This window comes from Scomber japonicus, chromosome 14 (assembly GCF_027409825.1).
Source record: "Scomber japonicus isolate fScoJap1 chromosome 14, fScoJap1.pri, whole genome shotgun sequence".
Taxonomy (NCBI): domain Eukaryota; kingdom Metazoa; phylum Chordata; class Actinopteri; order Scombriformes; family Scombridae; genus Scomber; species Scomber japonicus.
The window spans coordinates 9179451-9199527 of NC_070591.1; the positions used below are offsets into that span (position 1 = coordinate 9179451).

The 20077-nt window shown below is 41.6% G+C and overlaps 1 protein-coding gene across 2 annotated transcripts in view; it reads left to right on the top strand.

Moving 5' to 3' along the window:
- ehbp1 (EH domain binding protein 1) overlaps positions 1–20077 on the top strand; it is a 167907-nt gene that overhangs the window by 77411 nt on the left and 70419 nt on the right. For both annotated transcript variants that reach the window (XM_053332881.1, XM_053332882.1), the window contains 5 exons: positions 6486–6664; positions 7499–7547; positions 15801–16622; positions 18846–18887; positions 19437–19583. In XM_053332881.1, the coding sequence (XP_053188856.1) occupies positions 6486–6664; positions 7499–7547; positions 15801–16622; positions 18846–18887; positions 19437–19583 (1239 nt within the window). The remainder of the gene's footprint in view (positions 1–6485; positions 6665–7498; positions 7548–15800; positions 16623–18845; positions 18888–19436; positions 19584–20077) is intronic.

The window sequence follows — 20077 nt, forward strand, 5'->3', positions numbered from 1 at the left end:
ACAAGCTAAAGCCAGCGCTTACACCGCATTATGCCCCTGTGTTACACGTTCGACGAGCAAGCGGGCGGGTGGGCACACTGCAAGCTGGCACAGTCACTCCTTTGTCTGTTGCCTCCTCCAAACTCTGTTATTTCATGATGTTTTTTTTTTTTTTTCTTTTCTATTTTTCAGTGAATGGTTTTTATTTCAATTTCAAGCTGCTTTTGCATGGTTATGCCTTTGGAGCAGAATAGGCCTTGGAAGCGAAAACGGTCCTGGAAAAGGAAACCGCTTTTTCCCCGATTTTTGCATTTTACATCACGGTAGCCAACTGCCGAAAGGCCCTCTGTCTTGGCCTGCAGCTCTTCGCTCCTAGATGCGAAGTATATATCTGCTTCTGTGTGAATCACTAGCAAGCCCCCATCGCATCAGGATGTATTTACATATGTATTTTTTCCTACTTTGTCATATTAGACAAAACCACAGCATAAACACTTGTTAGGAATTGTGGTGAGTTCAGTATCGTCTGGCTGGGTAAGCGTAGCAGCCTTTAAGAGTGCCTTGCTCAAGAGCAGCGGGTTCAATGTGCCTGCTCTCACACACACACACAAAGCCTGACTTAACTAAACAGTGTCGACATGAACACACACACACACACTTTCTCTCACAGCTCTCTTTGGAAGGAGCCCCTCCTCGGTGTGATTACAACAGTAATGCGATATTTCCTTTGTATGTTAATGTGTATTATTTTTCACGCTACATTCTCTCTCCTCTCCTCCTCCTCCAGCCTTTTGTCACCCCCCTCTTTCCTCCTCCTCCTCCACCTCTTTCTCTATTGTTCCATCCACTCCACATCTCCATTTACATAATTGAACTTTTGATTGGACTTTGCTCCCTCCCCTCTGCTCTCATGCAGGCAAACGTTTGAAATCCGTAGCACAATTTCATGGGTAAGATGACACGAGGTGATCATTCTTTTTTTTTACACGCTTCATCTTTTTCTAATGTGAAGACGTCGGACATAGAAAGCCCCAGATTAAACAAATTGCTTGTTTTGATTGAAGGTGCAATTAAATAATTGAGCATGTCGATGATTTGGAGCACAGCCAATCAGATGGGAGCTTTTCAGGAGCAGGATGGACAGGCCACTTAAGTGCACAAACCTTATCCTCTTAAATGTGAACAGGTATTTATGTTTTTCAAGTGGGTGGGTGCGTACATCTCCGAGTTAAGTGTTACTGTGTGTTTACCTACTTTTACTAAACTGTGTCTAACCGTATAGTGTGGCTCTATGTTTTTGGCTGTCTTGAATGTGTGTGTGTGTGTGTGTGTGTACATTAAATTCAGTGTCTGTGTGTGTGTGTGTCTACTGTTCAGTATCAGTGCATTAGAGCTTGAGTGTGTACGCATATACAGTACGTGTGGTTTCATACTGTAGACACTGTTGTCATTTGGAGTGAGTCTGTGTGTTTATGTGTGCGTTGCTCTCTCTCTCTATGTGTGTGTGTGTGTGTGTGTGTGTGTGTGTGTGTGTGGACTTTTTTTTTTTTTCCATTGCCGTAGGCTCCTTGAGCGGATTACAAGTTTTAAAGAGTATGAGATTCAACACCTCCTCAAATCTGACACTCCCTGACACTGCTTTGAAGCCATGAAAGTGAGATTGGAAAGACACGGAAGCTCTTTTCTCTCCACAGAGTCGTGGGTTTATGTCATTGGGTTGAGGCCAGTTAAATTTCCATTGAAGCGTTATGCCCCGGAGTGAGAGACAAAGCTGCCACTTAAAGCGTTTGACTTGTATCTTTTTTATGACTCTGAAAGGCCAGTTTTAATGGCCTCCATACTTGTAAGTCGTTTAATTGTGTTTAATGTTGTGCAACTTATTATTTACAGTTGTCTATTGTCAATAAGAGAGCGACAGGATGAGCCAGCAGTAGAGTTATCCAGCTGTTTGCCTCGAACTCTTCAATTGTCCTAAGCAATGCTGATTTTATGAGAATCAGAGAAAAATGTACCTGCAATAATCAATGAAATATCCTTATTTTTATTAACTTTAAACATTGGCACTGTAAATTAAATATTACTGTCTTAAAATGTTATAAACTTAATCTAGATGTACTTCACACTCTCTCATCCATGTATGATGTTGGTAAAGTAGGACTATATAGTACTGTTAAACTCATTGTAAGTCAGTGGAGTCTAAAAGTATCAATTTCCAACCTCGTTACAGATTTGTTCTTTTCCTTTAAGACCAAAAAATCCACCTGTGACAATTTTCTAATTTTCCATATCATGGTTCATCCGTTTACTTATGATTCCTGATCCCAGATCCAAATCCCACCCTCCCAAAATAACATTGCTGACACCAAAAAAAAAAAAAAAAAAATCGTCCTCCCGACACGAGCACCAACAGCAAACTGGATGCTTCCAATCCCAGGTTTTCCTCCTATCTTGTCATTCAGGCATTGTAGTAAGCTTAACCCCCCTTCTTTCTCTCTCTCTCACATCCTTTTTCCCCCTCCTTCCATTTTCTTCTTTCTTTGCCCCATCGGATGTATGTTGTTGACACTGAGGCACCAGGAATAATGGAATCTCTTGTCAGTAGCTTGTATTTTTCACCCAGGCTGTTAGGGCTGTGTATAATAGTAGCAGAGGAGGAGGAAGAGGGGAGGTTATGTGCCACTGATAGTAATGAAGGTTGCCTTTTCATTTTTTAATATGGAATGTTTGTGGGCCGAGGCAATGCTCTCCGCTAATCCTACCCTCGAGCCGAGCTAGCTACATGGCTGTGTCAGTGTTGCGCACACACATCCAGTGACATTCACACAGATAAAAGACAAACACACACACACACATACACACACATTACATATATGTGCACACCTTCCTTCAGGCAAGACAGCAAACTGTTTGATAAGTCAGGGTGCATTTCTGCTCCTCATGAAAATTTCACTCCTTTTTTCCATGTTTGTGTCTTAAGGTTGTGCGCTCCGTTACTGTAGAAGAAGATACGGTATATTTGTTCCATTTTTGGCGCAATATGAAAGCTCAAGCACGTAGATGCGTTTTTATAAACTTTTATCAGCGAGGAGCGTAATGAAATGGTCTGGACTGCCGATTTGAGAAAATTACATCAGTTTACGGGGTTTGTTATGAATGTGGTGGTGGTGGTGGTGGGGGGGGGGTCACACTGCTTGGCATGCACCAGCGTCGTTGGAGGAATACCACGTCGCTTCAAATCTTGTTTGTCAAGAATGAAGAAAAAGGATGTTTAGTCTCATTGAAGCTTGTGCATTTTTGGAATTACACACTCATTTGGTTTAACATAGGGTTTTAAAACACCCACTCCTCATCTTCCTCATCTAATTAAATAGTAATGTGTGTGTTAGAAAGTGTTTCTTTACTTTTTTAAAGTGCAGCTGTTTGTTTGTTTGTTTGTTTGTTTTTGCTCTGACTCTTGTATATGAATAGGTGTTTGGTTGTGTATAAGAGTGTGAGCCTGTCTTGCTGGCTAATGTACGTTTTTGTTTTCCCACTGGCTATGTTACTCAGGTGTGTATGTGCCTGTGTGCGCGTGCGTGTGTGTTTTTTCCGCCGGCTAGGGTGCAGGGGTCTGCGGCACTGGAGTGTGCTGTGTGTCTAATTGCTTTAATAGCACCTGGTGTCTAATCCCAGGTAATTAGAGCGCTCAAATTAGACAGCTACTTTCCACCGTCACTTGAAAAAGCAGAAAAGGGAAGGCCTGGAGGAAGACCACTGAAAGTCAACAAACACACACACACACACACACTTTGAAGGATGCACACATAAAAAAAAGAAGAAGAAGCAACCGGAGAAACAAGTTTAGTCCAATCGGCCAACTGAGTATATGCATGTGTGGTATTTTAATCTGAAAAGCCACATTATGTTAAACTTGTCACTTGTCCTTCCTGATAAGGTTAAAAAGACAATTCCTCATCATTTTTTCCTCCTCCCCCCTTTTCTTGTTTTTTTTTTTTTATCCATTTGTTTGGGTGGCACGCAGGCATTGTCGAGGCCGCCTAAAACGTGTCTGGAGAAGCTGTGGGGAAAGGTTAAGGCCCTCTTTTAAAGATGAGCCGGAAATGTCAAGTGTCCGCCCCTCAGGCTCTCGCTACCGTCTCCCTGTACTGAGACTGCCGTAGGGGCCTGCATGACACTCACCCACACACACACACACACACACTGGTACAAAGGTTAGGAGTTGCTATTAGAGATGGCCTCCAGTCTCTTTCATCTTGGTCCTTGTGGCATCTCAGCAGGCTCCAGGCTCACGGTCACAGGTTAAACTACAACAATTGAAGAGCAAGAGACATCCAGGTTCCCAAAGACTGTAGCTAACTGGCTTGTGTTGTCAGTCTTTTGTAAATGCCTGCTGATAGTTAAAAAAAAAAAAAAAAAAGAAAAGATTTTTGTGTCTTAAAATCTGTCAACAGCGAAGATGGCTAAATATCTAAATAGCTAAAAAGCTAAAGCTGGCCCTGCAGAGGGGTTCAGCATAGTGTGTGTAGCACTTCTGGGTTCCAGCATTAAGCTTGAGCACATCTCTCTTTTTGGAGTGACATCCTCAAACCATTCCCCTTTACTAATGTGAACAAATTGTCTTTTTTTAATCTATTCTATGCCCCAGCAAAAGCAAGTTGTCATGGATTCTGCAAAAGACTAGATGTCAGGCAGCCAACACCAACATTTAATTGCACTGTTTCAATGATATTTGTAAGGATGAATGTTTTGAAATCTTAGCTCCCCTCAGTTCTCTCTCTCGTGTCCTTGCAGTAGCAGAAAGAGGCCAACAGAGGGAGTTGGTTGGCCACCACTAGCCTTGTTACAGGACAGAGGCTTAATGTGAGCGCTGTCTCCTCTGCTGCTCAGAGGCTCTGACTTATGTGTTTTAAAAAACTGGGTTAACTCGTTATGGTTGTCATTACCAGTTTGTGTAAAACTAACATCTCATTCATTCACTTTTCACTACTAAAAGGTTAAGTAAAGGTTTGACTTTGAACTTTTAATTGTCCTGTGTGAATGGGACTGTCTGTGGCAGTGAGAGCAGCATCATGATTGAAGTTGTCATCTGAGTCAATATTTTACTACAAAATACACAATAAAAATGGAGGATAGACATTGAAGGACTTGACTCGTCTTTTCAGTCTTATTAATTGAACATAAGGCCTTGAAAAGCTCTTTAATGTGGTGCAATAAAAACTTGAAATTTAACAAAACCACACTGTATCTTCTTAAATTTTCAAATTTATTAGGATTGAAAAATGTCATATTCTGTGTAGTGTTTTAATGTCAAAACAAGTTCGATGAAACTCGCTCATACATAATGTCATATTATAATAGTCATATGTTAATGCCATTGTCTACTCTTTTTATCCTCACTGGCCTCAAATGCATAAAATCAAATCTCAATGACATTTTCGCCTTTTCTAATCAAACACTCCAAATGATCTGAGAGAATTAGCCCATATCTGTCCCTCCATAACCAGATTAGTAAATAGCCAGCGGAATAATCAGAATAGCATTGGTTCTGCTGGCTGTTAGAAGGAAGACCAGTGTCTCCACGCCACCAAGGATTTATGGGATTTGGAGTCAGGGAGAGGAAAAGGCTCCTAATGGTGAAAGCATTCGACCCAGATAAGACTTCAAAGGCGGAGCTAATTAATAAGATGTTTACATTATCCACGGTCATACACTGCTTTGTGAATGACCCTTCATTATGGCATGTGTGTGTGTGTATCAGCGTGTGTGTGCGCATACGTGCACGTTTGGGCTCATTGTATGTCAGTATGCTAACACATACTGAAAAGCTAATTGGATGGGAGAAGTCGCTAAGTAAAACATTTTTTCTTTTTGAGAAATAATGAGCTCTGAGGTGGAGGGAGGGGGACGGCAGCGTGGACGGTTATAAGAATATAATTTACAAAACCTTTATTATATACTAATCTTTTGTACGAAGTGACAAAGCTTTTGAGAACAGGTGCTATATTCAGTGAGAATAAACTGAAAAATATGAGTTTTTATTTTATGTTACCTTGCCTGAGAAACTGATGTGCCTTTCCGAAGTCATCTGACATCGGTATCAGTGAACAGCGATGATGTTCAGTATACAGTTCAGTTTGGTTTAGTTTAGTTAATTTGCACATATAAAGAAAAAAAACATAATACAAGGAAATGAATACATGCAGATTTGTCTGGATTACAACAAATCTACAAACAATAACTAACAAAAGAGAAATGTGCAGGAGGAGCCAATAAAACCCATCAGGTCTTATCAGGTGGCCCGCCTATAGTGAAACATACAACCTAAAAACTAAAGCTGAACAAAAGCATTAAAAAGAAAAAAGAATACAGTATATTATACAGTGTAATAGATATCAAGTCAAAAGAAAAAATGTTTTCTTCCTCTCTTTTCGCTACTTCCCATTCTTTTTGTGTCCGATATCACCTCATTGAAACTCTCCTCTTCCTCTTCCTCTTCCTCCCTGCAGCCCAGCCCCGTCCCGAGCCCGGTTCTGGGAGGGAAGCCCAACGCGAGCCAGTCTCTGCTGGCCTGGTGCCGCGAGGTCACCAAGAACTACCGAGGGGTGAAGATCACCAACTTCACCACCTCCTGGAGGAACGGGCTGGCCTTCTGCGCCCTGCTGCACCACTTCAGACCCGACGTCATGTACGAGAGACGCACAAACACACACACACACACACACACACACTGAGAAAGAAAGTTGAGGACAATATCAGGCCTAGACTTTAGACTGGTGTTTTGCCTCCTTGAGAGAAAAACGTAATAAGTAACATCTTTAGGTCATGAAAAGTCAGGAGATAGTCTTGTGTGCTTACATTAGATGGAGGCTTTTCTCATTTTCCTCATTTGGTACATTGGCATCATATTTGCTGACACACACACACACACACATCATTTCTGTCTGTTTAAGATGAAAGTTGTGTACACACTTAGGCATGCAGGTGCAATCTGTCACCCTCATTTTTTAATACAGAGTTGCATGTTTGTTGCCAACACTAATCTCGTTGTTCTCGTGTGTGCTTTGTAATTGCATGTGAACATTATGAGTGTCCTGTATGTGTGTGTGTGTGTTCCTTAAATGTTCCTTAAAGTCCATAAATGTCTATTGTACAGCATGTGAAAAACCTGCAGACGTGAAGATAATTTATCCAAACTGGGCTCTGTGTACATGTGTATATATATAAGTGTGTGTGTGTGTGTGCGCCATAGCATTCCCGTGTGTGTGTTTGTGTGTGTGTGTGTGTGTGTTATTTTACATATTTTCCACTCTATTAGTTCTGTTGATTGCACTGCTATGAAATTGCATGTTACAGTTCTAATGCCATTACATGTGACGCATATTTAAACACACCTCTCTTTCTCTGCTATCTCTCTCTGTCTCCCCATTTCATTTTCTCTCTCTCTCTCTCTCTCTCTTTCTGTCTCTCTCTCTCTCTCTCTCTCTCACCTCCTCTCCGACCCTCCCCACTGTTCTTCCAGAGACTACAAGTCGCTCAATCCTCAGGATATTAAAGAAAACAACAAAAAGGTAAGAGGCAAACCACCGCTGGGCCCTTCACACCACTTAGCTCCCCTCCCATCCACATCTCCATTTGGCCTTATTTAGAGATCTGCCATTAATCCCTGGATATAGTGTGAGTTTGTGTGTGTTTATGTGGTTTTCTATGAGGAGGAAGAGGAGGAGGAGGAGGAGGAAGGGGGAGTACAGCAACACACATGAAGTCTTGCAAATAGCATGTACTCACAGTTACACATACACACTATAGCCAGAATTTTATAATGACAGTTTTCATAAGACAACCCCCCCCCCCGTCTCCCCCCGCTATGATGTGTAGACGTGGCCGTGTGTGAAAAGCATAACTTAGTCACCTGGCAGAGGAGAGATGGTATCTTAACTCAGTAGCCTGCTGGGAGCTTACTGAGCAGCGTGTGTGTGCGTGTGTGCGTGTGTGTATCAGTGTGTGTATAATAAGAGCATATTTGTCCTGTATTGATTAGACTGTTTTGTTTGTTTGTATGTGTGTGGGTATGGATGTGTTTATTGGTGTGTATTAACTGTAATCTATGTTGTGTTAGCTTGAGTATCACTGTCTCGTTGGTTTCTCCTCTTCTCTCCTCTCCTCTCCATACTCACACACTTCCGAAAGCTCCACTGAATAACCCATTGTCTTCTTAAAGCAAATGTACACACACCTATTTTCCTATTCCCTATGTGTTTGCCCCTATGTCACCGTATCTGCACATTCACAGTTTGAGGTGCAGACTTGCTCACATAACCCATTTTCCCTCCCTCTGGCTACTTGCGCACACATTCACTTTTTTCCCCCTTTACACACTTGCAGAACACACAAATGCACACTAGCTAGTTTTTTTTTTCCTTTTTTTCTCTGTTACTACACACACCCATATACACACAGACACGCAGACGCCCTGTCCCCTCTTTGGCCCCCGAGGGCTACACAGAACGATATGCGTCGGGTTCCTGCAGCTTGATTTCCTCTTCTCATACACACTCTGGCTCAGCGATAACCTCTGGTGGCCCTGTTAGGCATGAATGCTACCCTGTTGACAATAACCACAGTGGAGGGAGAGGGAGAGACCCAATCCCATATCTGCTAACTGCCCCTCACCCCCCTCCAGGTGCTCAAGTAGCCCTGAAGAAATTGGTTAGATATAAGTAATATGGGAATATGCCGTAGAAAGGTGATAGCTGGAGAATAGTTGCAGCACTGCGACCAGCTTTCTGTAAAGATCTGCGCTAGCTCCGCTGTTGTACATGTGGCCAAGAAAGCTGCGGTGCACAGAGGAGACACGGGTAGATATCGGCTGACTGTCCCTCCGTCGCCTCCTGCCAAAGTGCTCATGTGGCCCTCAACAATGTGTGTATATACTGTAAATATATAAGCAACATGGGAAATATATTTGACCAGATAGAAGCCCTTGATTATCTTGGCAGGTTGATTTGTTTTGAGTCACATGTAGGAAGTCCCATCTCTTCTTTTCCAGTGGTATCACTAAGTCTTTTAAGTCTGAAAGTGTCCTTAAAAGTTGTTTAAACTTCAAGTTTTGAAATGTTTTTTTTTTTTAAGTCAATTTCCCTTTGTCTTCATATTTCCCACTTACTGTCCTTTTTCCCCTTAGACCTTGTCAAGGGCTTTGTCCGAAATCACTCAGACTTTATTTAGTCTTTTACACCTGCCTATATAACACACTAATATATGTACATTAGCAACATGAGGAATATGCTTGACCAGGTAATAGCTAATGAATAGTGTGTCTAGTTCTTGTCAAGTCTTGGCAGGTTGAATTGTATTGGTTCAGTCTTTTCAGTCTGAAAGTGTCCTTAAAGATTTGTTTTGAGCTTTTTGCCTTTATTTAGACAGTAGCTGGCAGAGTGGCCGACAGGAAATAGGGAGAGAGAAAGAGAAAGAGAGAGAGAGAGAGAGAGAGAGGAGGGAATGACCTGCAACACAGGTCCCTGCCGGATTCGAACCAGGGACGCTGCGATCATATGGCATGCGCACCAACCACCTGACCACCAGGGTGATGTGAAGGTGTCCTTAAAAGTTATTCAAACTTAAAGCATCGAATTTAGCATCATTAATAGAATGTGAAATAAGGAGACCATTAAAAAAATCAATTTCTCTTTGTCTTCATATTTCCTCAGTTACTGGCCTCACACTGTTTCCCTTTAGACCTCCGATAAGTCAAGGGCTGTGTCTGAAATCACTCCTTTGGTCACTTCATTACTACTCACTATATAATAAACACTAAATAGTTCACTAAACAGTGAGCTGTAAATCCAGATTTCGGACACTAACTAATCGTCGTTTTCACTTTGCATAGTTATTGTGTGTTATCTCTTATAGGTGAGGGTTTAAGTTAAACCCAGAGTTGGTTTCTACCTCACCTGCACATGTGTTTCATTTTTATGTATTTTACAATGAACCCATAATAATAAGTCATACATTTCTGCCGTCACCATCAGCTGTAGAGTAGTTTTCACATCTTTAAAATGAGGAGCATAGCATTGTGGGATTGTTAGCAGATGGTAATTAACATGCCATGGACGCTACTTTTCTTCTTCTATGGTAGGGCTATAATGCTATATAGTGGATATATTTACACTCTCAGCATTCAGACACTCAACTTGAGTGTCTGAATGGGTTAATGTAGTGCACTATATAGTAAATAGGGTGATTTTGGACACAGCCAAGGATTCAAATATTTTTAGTTCACAAAGTTAGCAACCAGTAAAGTGTCTGATTCTCATTGATTTATCCAAAAAAGCAAATATTACCAACATTGTGTGATTTTCTCCTTATATCTCTTGACATTGGTGTTTTTTGTCAATTTATTCTTACTAGTTTTGATAAATCCCATGTAGCATTAAAATCTTCACATAAACTGCTTACCGCTATATATGGGATGTGATGTCTGTGTTTGTTAGTATGTATCCAGCAGTGCATCGCTGTTTCACATGGATTACACTCGGTGTTGTCGGTGGCTGTGAGGAAAGAGAAGTAATGAGTGGTGTGGTGTGGTGTCATGTAGCACCCTGAAGGTGTTGAAAAGAGGGGTGTCCATGATATCGCCTGCAATAAAAGAAAAAAAAAAAAGCCTCTGTAATACTGTAACAGGCACAGGTGAGGACAACATAGTGTGGCAGCTTAAGGACCCCAAATAGCAAACAAGGTGGGGAAAAAAAGGACCCAAGAATGAAAGAGTGAAGGAAGACATTAAAGCATTGAAGACGGAAATGAAAATCACGTGACTTCTTCTTCTATTCACAATATTTTTATCAGGTTACTTTAATAGGAGTTATAAGGACATTGGGGATTTATTGAATGGACAGCAGAAATGGAAATGTATAAACGGCACCTATCTCTGCTTTTCATGACTAGTTGATAGACATACCCACCCCTCCCCTCCCCGCCTCCTCCTCCTTTCACTGTCTATCTGTGAAGAGTGATTGCAATGAGCTCGGACTGTGCTGAATTATGACAGATAAGAACAATCAATATTTTGGGGGGTGGGGGGGGTAGAAGAAGAAGAAGAGAGTGAATATTTAGAAGATTTAGAGATTTGGAAATGATCCATTATCAATGAGTGTTTGTATTAATGCTAATTTGTAGATGATTGTCTCTTATTCACGTGTCTCTTTGAGAATTTTACATGTTGAGAGCGTTGTGTGTTCGCAGCTCTTGCTTCTCAGTTTTGTTTGTGTGTGTGTGTGTCTGTGTGTGTGTGTGTGTGTATGTGCGTGTGTGTGTAATGAGGCCAAGGAGAAGTCATTTGTCATGCCATCTGATAGTGTAGCACCAAGCAGCAGGCTGAAGCGCCCTGAGCACAACCGTGAGGGGTTGGGCTGAGGGGAGGGGGGCGGGGGGTTGATTGACAACGATAGATAGCTGTCAGTCACTGAGAGGGAGATGAGGGGAGGGGGGGAGAGCGAGGAGGAGCGAGGAGCAGCGGCCTGGGGCAGGAAACGGTGACATTTAGTCCAGACCCAAAGCTTTTGTCAGTTGGATGATGGAAAGTGAGGAAGAACAGATATTTTTCCAAAAATACTTGATATTCATGTCGGACAAAAATTTGTCTCTATCAGTGAGTGTCGAGCTATAAAAAGGATGAAGTTCAGTAACAGACTCGTTTTTAGTTGTTCTTATTCACACATTAAAGCTGAAATCATCATTTATAACAATAAAGTCTTCTTACATGTAAAACCAACATTTCTATAACCCATTTTGATTTTCTTGGAATAATTAATGTAAATTAGAGCAGAACAACTAATCTATTCAATTAATCTCTTGATTGTTATCTCAATTGATCAGTTAGTTGTTTGGACTATAAAATTTGACTCACAGTTTGACAAAAGCTCAAGAAGCAACCTAAAAATGTCTTGTTTTGTCCTGACTGACTAACAATCCAAAACCCAAAGATACTGAGTTTACTAACATAGAGCCCATGAAGCCACTGAATATTCAGATTTAAGAAGCTGGAACAAGAGAATTTTAACATTTTTATCATGAAAAAGTTGTGTAGTAGACGTGCACATCCTGGATAAGAAAGCAGGTGCTGGACCAAATAACTAAATCTGAAAAGTCAGCACATTGCAGCCTCCAATGCAAATTTAATGTGATAGGATATCACCAATGACGTTTTCGAGCCTTGTCTCTGAAGAAGAGCATAAGGCTCGAAACATCACTGGTGATATCCTATTAAATTATATCAGCATCATTACAGCTTTAATGTATATAACAAAGTAACAAAAGCACAATGCAATTTAAACCGCATAATTGATTAAATGCCCAGCTCTACAGGGGATGTTTTGCTCATTACAGAGAGAACTTTTTTAAGGTGGTAATAGTACTAAGTAGTGGTAGCAAGTACTACCCCGTTATATTTCTGCAGTAGGAAGAACTTATTAGCATCAGTGATACAATACTTTCTGTAATACTTAACCTCTGTTGACTTGAGTCACTCACAGTTTCACAAAGCTAAAGATGGAAACCTAAAATGTCTTCTTTTGTCCCCCATTACAGTCCACAACCCAAAGAGCCGGAGTTTACTAACATAAAAATAATGAAACAGGAAAATATTCACATTTAAGCATTTTTGCTGCAGCTTGAATGTGTATAACATTTATGAAGAAGTCCAATACAATTTAAACCTCATAAAAGATAATAATGATTAAATTGTTTTAATTGTTTACATATGACCTAATGATACAACAAGCATTGCTGCTGTTTGCACCTCTTTATATTGCATATTGCACTTTATTGCCCTTATAAATGATCAGTGTCTTAAATAGTTTTTTAATTGAAATGTTCTTATGGCTCAGGGAGTGCTATCTAAATTTCATTTTATTGTTGTCTGACCCTCAATATAATGACAATAATATTGAGGGTACTACTTACTAACTTAACTTGACAGGTGATATTCTGAACCTTTTTTGGTGGTAAATGTACTAAGTAGTGGTAATAAGTTCAATTTTTGTGTGTTAGGAAAAACTAATTAGCATCAGTGTTTCACTTTGAAGTGATACAACGCTTTCTACAATACTCAGTTAACCTTTGTGGACTTCAGTAACACCTGCTACAGGCCACCACCTCAAACATTTGATCTAAAGACAACAGGTCGTCCCTTAATAGTCATCGGTGTCTCAGTGTGACATCACCAGCGCTCGTCGAGCTATAAGAGAAGATATAGAAAGAAAGAAGCGTGACACCGAGGTCAAAAAGACTGTAGCAGATGTCAAGTCTAACATCGACCCTGAAACAAAACCCAGTTCGAGAGCCTCCCCTCCCTCCTTCCTCCTCGTACGGCTCTCACTTTCTCCCAGTCTCGCTCTTTTCTCTCTCTCTCATTCTTTCATTCTGTCCCTATTGAGCGGAAAAGTTGTCGCTCTCTTTCACAGCCTACCCTGGGCGAGAGGGGAACAATGCAAGCACACTTTGCTCCCCTGAATACGTGTTAGAAACCCAATCAGGCCCCTCTTATTCCCCCATATTCTTTTTCTTTCTTTTCTCTCTTTCTTTTTTCTTTCACACTCCCCTCTCTGCCACGGGAAAGAGGGTGGGTGTGTGTGTGTGTGTGTGTGTGTGTGTGTGTGTGTGTGTGTGTGTGTTGGGGGGGTGGGGGGTGGACGACTTAAACAGGCTCGCTATAAAGGCAAACTCTTCTCTGTTCTCTCTTTTCTTTTTCTTTCCCGCTGCCATCTCTTTCTTCTTTCCTTGTCTTTGCAGGCGCAAACACACACACACACACACACACACTCTCATAACCCTCATTTCCCTGTGCGAGTATATGCGCTCGCTCCATTGTTACCCGTTTACATCAGTAGAAAGGGACAAAGTAGGTGAGAGTGAAAAAAGACTCCTCCTAACAAAAGACATCATAATTGATTGTAAATTGAGAAACATCTCAGTTAAATGCACGACACTCTTACTCTCCTCTTTATCCTTCTATTCTTGTGTCTCCATTTATCTTTATGGCAGAGATAAATAGAGTCAAAGAAATAAAATGAACTACTTTAAACAGGGTTTGTAACTAAGCCACTTATTTGATTACCGTAGCTGTCTGAAATCTTTTCCTTGTTTCCTGCATAGTTAACTCTCAGTTTACTCAGTAGTGAGTGGTCATTTTATTTTGAAGACTTATGAATAGAGCTGCAACTAATGATTATTTTTATTATGGATTGACCTACTGATTACTTTCTCACTTAATTCATACATCATTAACAATAAAATGCCCGTATTGATGGCTTCAATTTGCATATTTGGCCCAACTAACAGTCCAGAACATTAAGATATTCAATTGACTGTCTTATATAACAAAGAAAAAATGCAACATTTGGCATTGTTGCTTGAAAAAGTACCAAAACAATTACTTTATTATCAGTGGTTGCAGGTTAATTTAAATTGTATGTCAGCTAATCAATTACTAGACAATTCGCTGCAGCTCTACTTACAAATCACCATATTGTGATTGTGTTGTGGGATAGTTAACAAAAAGTAACATTGAATTTTTACTATAGTGCATCTATTTTACACTTGCATTTGGGTGCTCAAACAAAAATAGAGTCTAAGAAATCCTTTTCTTTCAGTAACTCTTACAGTTGAGGGGCCTCTGAGCAAAGCATGCAACTCAGCTCATCATTAAAGTAGCTCAGGGTCCTTAAGTTAGAAAGATGCTTACTCCAAAGCTCCCAAATGGCATGGTCCACGTGCAAAGCAGAATCGTATGTGCTCTACTGATCTCTTCTCTGGATCAAATAAAAAATGCCAAGAAATGTAGAGTTGGAGGAAAAGAGAAGGACTTATATTTTAAAGCAGAGCAGAGTTGAAAAGAGTAAGCAGGCTCTTCAAAACAATCCCCAGGGTAAATAAAGGTTTAAAAACACACACACACACACACACACACACACACAGAGGAGCTTCTGGAAGTCTGTGAGAAAGAGAGAGAGATTGATAGACTGGGGGGGAGATCGGCGGAGGCAGTGAAACAAACGAGAGCTGCAACAGGTTGGAATTAGATCAACACTATCAAGCAGGCCAGATACAAGCTGTGATACCTGGGAGAGATGGATGGGGAGTTTGTGTGTGTGTGTGTGAGTGTGTGTGTGTATGTGTGTGTGTGCGTTGTTAATCTATTTATTTACCTGTCATTGGCTGCGATAATGGTTTTCATCCCTTCTCTCTCTCTCTCTCTGTCTCAGTCTATCTGGTGATGGGGGATTGGGTTTCGTGTGTCGCTTGATAATCAAACCTGTATTTTCTCATCAGACTCTAATCAGACCAATTACACGCGTGACGGAGAGCGCGGGCAGGTTGATGTTAGGGAGCGATAAGGACACACACGCGCACACATTCTTACACACACACACACACACACTCTCTCTCACGAGCGCACACATATTGGGATTAAGCGCTCTGCCTTGGGGTATCTGCGTCTCTTATCGGGGACAACCATCCCTGACGTGACCTGTCAGCAGTCATGCCAAAGGTGTCTCTCACGCACAGCCACACATGAGCACATACACACATGGATCATACATGCAATGCACCATGCACCAAATACAACTTATGTCAGGAATAAGAAGAAACCAGACTACTATCTATCTCTCCAACTATTGTCACCCTTCCACCCCCATCACCCTCAATCCTAGATGTAATGTGGCATATTCTTTCCCTTTTATCAAAATCTTTTTCAAACAGGTTGGCATTATTTGTAACATGATGGTTTATCTATGGTGTCTTTTTTTTTCTTTTTTCGGCAGGCGTACGATGGGTTCGCTAGCCTGGGCATCTCCCGTCTCCTGGAACCATCCGACATGGTGCTGCTGGCCATTCCCGACAAACTCACAGTCATGACCTACCTGTACCAAATCCGGGCCCACTTCTCCGGCGAGGAGCTCAACGTGGTGCAGATCGAGGCCAACAGCAGTCGCAGCACCTACAAAGTGGGCGACTTTGAAACCGATACGAACGCCTCCATAGGCCAGGACAAGTTCTACGCCGAACTCAACGACGTGCAGCCACGCCAGGCTTCGTCTTCGCCTGCTTCATCCACTGCTGACATTAACGCCGAATCTAACGGCACTAAAGGCGCTGAGGAAGAGGTGACGGAGCCGGGTTGGAAGGCCGAAGTAGGAGCGATTACGGCCAGCTTGCCAGCAGCAGCGCCTTTGCACGCCTCACTTCCTGTCCCATCACCTCGCACCGCATTGGGAATCACCTCAAAAGACTCAGCCCAAATGACACAGTCAGGCCCTGAGGACAGGGGCAATCTGTTCAAAGCTAACACTTTAGACCTCAGCGATTTACCGCAGAGGGTAGATAGAGAGATGGAGAAGGAAAGGCAGCAGAACGATGAGATAGGAGAGCAAAGAAGAGACGGTGGTATGGAGCCAGGGTCCCCCACCAGGAGAGGAGGAGTCCCTATTTCCTCTTCTCCATCGCATCAGAAACTGGGCTTCTCCTATAATAGAGACGCCGACCTCATCAAGAAGAAGAGGGCCAGCCTGCGTCACTCGGAGTCTGAGCCTGCCTCTGACTCCATTTCCCCTCCAGTCAACCACACAGATATGCCCCCTAAACAGGTAAAAACACAGATATACAAAAAACAATCAAAACTCAAGTGCTTAAACACATTCATTTCATACAGGTAATGCTAAAATAGACAGAAACTCTGTCAAAGTGCTATTATTTTGTCAAAGAGGACCTCAGATTCTATACTGTCTTCAAAAGCATCAAAACTGTTTTCTACCATTTAAAAAATAGTTGAAAAATACCTTTCTGAACATGCTGATTAATTCATAGTTTATGCTTCTTAAATTTCTTAAAGAGATGCCCACTAAACCGGTAAAAAACAGACAAATAATGCCATTGAATACAAAAAAAATTCAAAAATCAAGTGCTTAAATACATTCATTTAAAACAGATTATGCTAAAATAGACAAATAACTCTTTCAAAGTGCTATGATTTTGTACAAGAGGAACTCAGTGTCTGTACTGTCTCTTCAAAAGCACCAATACTAATTTAGTATTTCTTAAATCACTTGGTTTAACCCTTACATATTGTTCAGGGTCAAATTTGACTTGAAATTTGATGAACTTAACATACACAGAGGGAAAATTTATTCGACATATGTTCATCCAAAATGTCAAAAATGTTCATTCTTCACTTTTAATATCATTTGTTGAAATAGTTTCTCCATGAAACACTGGACAGTTATATTGTGTTTTTTTATGTAGTTGTTTCTCATAAAAACAACTTACTCTTTCTGCTCTCTGAAAGCTTCATTAAGGATTTAATCTCACATTTATCTGTGACTGATGAGTTATTTATGAAGTTTGTTATTGAGACTAATAATGTGAGGAAATACTGTGACGGGGTCAGAATATGAACAGTATGTGACGGTTAAAGAAAAGAGAAGCCAAGCCTACTTATTGCAGAGATATATGCATAGGGAAAATATTCAGTGTTTTGAATATAGTTAAACGTGTCCTCTTTGTGTCAGTAAGAGAGACGCATTAAACAGTCTCACATCTAATTATAAATCCTGTACATTAAACAGCGTCTGGATCAGGTTGTATGATGTACACTAATTCTCATCTGCCTCCTTAAGTCAGGTATTAAGATTCTGACAGTGTTTACCTGCAGGTTCCCGCCTGGCCCCTAAATGGATTGTTCAGGTTTTTATCCTCGCACCCCTCGCTTTGATTGAAACTTTCACAGCTACATCAGTCATAAGACAGAGGATGGCGGCGCACATTCATTCCCTCCTGGCACTCGCTAAGCTTCAAATCCTCGACCTCGTTGATGTCATTGCAGAGATGACCGTACCGAAAATTCAACCCCGTTCTGCATTAGATGTTGTCGTCGTCTGTCTCGTCGCAGAAGCCCCAGACACATCGAGGCCGGGGCCCTTAACATGTGGCGACTATAGAAGGCACCCAGGAAAACCCCCTGTTTTGACATTTCATTATATTTTTCATTATATTTCTCATCCCTTCAGTTGATGGCAGTTGGCGCCGTGACTACTCAGGCGTGGCGACACTTTTTTTTTTCCTGCGCGGAGCACACCTCATCTTGTCTCGCACACGCACCTGTATGCATGCGCGCACACACTCACACACACACACACACACACACAAACACTGGGTGAATACATTGCTGCCTGCGTCGGTTAACCCCAGATTACTCCTTCCTGTTTACAAGTCGAAAGGTCACGGGGCAGACAGGAGGGGGCAGCGGGAGGGGGGTTATATGACAGCTATGACACCCCATTTTGATCTGCTGTTATCTGGCTAGCGGGATGCATCCTCGCCTGCACCCAGGTCAGATTTGACTTGTTGAAAGGATAAACATGTTTCAGCTTGGTTGGAATATTCCTGTGTTTCCAAGCCAAATGTAAAAAGCTCTGTTTGTGCTGTTAGAATATAACTAGGATTACTCTGCTGATAAAAGTCAAGGCTAGGTTTGTGTTTTTGCTTTCTTGTCAAAGCCGTCAAACTCTCCACACTACTGGACTTGGCCTCATAATGCCAGAGTGCAGACCCTTCTTATGATGGGGTAGGGGGGTCGGGTTTAACCTGCTTGTGCATTAAGGCCTATTTATACCTCTGTCTGCTTACTGTGTGAAACCTTGCAATGTAAAGATGTCTATAAAGATGATGAATCTACTTTTTTATAATTAAATAGTTCAGCTAATATGATTACCAAAATAGTGCATAAGAAAGATTTATTCGTGCCCTTTGTTTGTTTTTTTATGACATTTTTATCTACACATTGTAGTTAATGTTGTTTTCTCTTTTGAAAGGAGCCGACACCTGCCCCTGTATCGAGTCCCCCAGCCGAGAAGGTGAGTACAATTTTGAGGAGAGAAGTAGACGGTGGACACAATATTTAATATATAGATACTTTAACAGCTTGTCTCACCATACACATACAAAGAAGTAAGAGCGTGTGAGAGTATAAAAAAAACAGATATCTCTTATCCAATATATGTATTTACAGAATATGTTTAACTCCTTTATAGGGCACTCATTGAAATACTTGGAAAATTTAAATCCTAGAGAGTTATTGGGGGATATTACATGACTTTTGTTTTGCTTTTGTGACTTTTTTCCATTGACAAGTTACCATATATGTTTTCTCGACTGTCTATGGTAAAACATTTACAAAAAAATCTATATATAAAAAATCCACATGGTTCTCCAACCTCACAGAGAGGCATGTGGAGGCTAGTTTGGATGTTCACGGAAGTTACCAAATATAGTTATTTGCCCAATAAAAGGTTAAATGTACAAAAGACACCTTATTTATGACGCAGTGTAATTGGAAGTGAACTCTACCCAGTCCTGGATACTGTCTGCATTTTTTCACTCCCTCCCTGTCTCTCATCTTCCAGAAGGTGCTGTCTCGTCAGGAGGAGCTGAAGGAGAGAGCCAGACTCCTCCTGGAGCAGGCCCGCAGAGACGCTGCAATGAAGGCCGGCAACAAGAACGTCCCCAACTCAGCCGTCACTGCACTAAATAGGGCCACAAATGTCAGCGACGTAAGTCCAAGTGGTGTGGGTGTGTGTGTGGGTGTGTGTGTGTCAGTGTTTGCATGTATGGGACTGAAATGGTTCACCTTGCCCGCTCTGAAGAATGACACTACGTCTAAAAAAATAAAAATAGGTAGGTCAAATCTGTGGTCATTGTAAGAATTGGACACGGGGAAAGAAATCTGACCCCAATAAGTCTCTACTTGAGGCCCAGTTTGGGACGGTCGGGGGTTTTTAGGTTTCTGAGGAGGGGTCGGGGTCTGTCTGACCTCTTCTGTGTGTTGTAAGTAAAGTCCGTCCTGAGTTAGACTTGTCTGTCTCTTTGCTCCGTGTACTGGAGTGTGACACAGCGTCACCTCAGAGTGCAGGAACAGCCACTACAGTGACCATCAGCCTCTTCAATGCCCTCATGTCGCTTCCACAGTTCTGTATTTGCTGCTTGCTACACTCACAAAAAACGCTCGACAAGCCTGTCCAAAATGTCTCGTCCTCTGGCAGTCCAC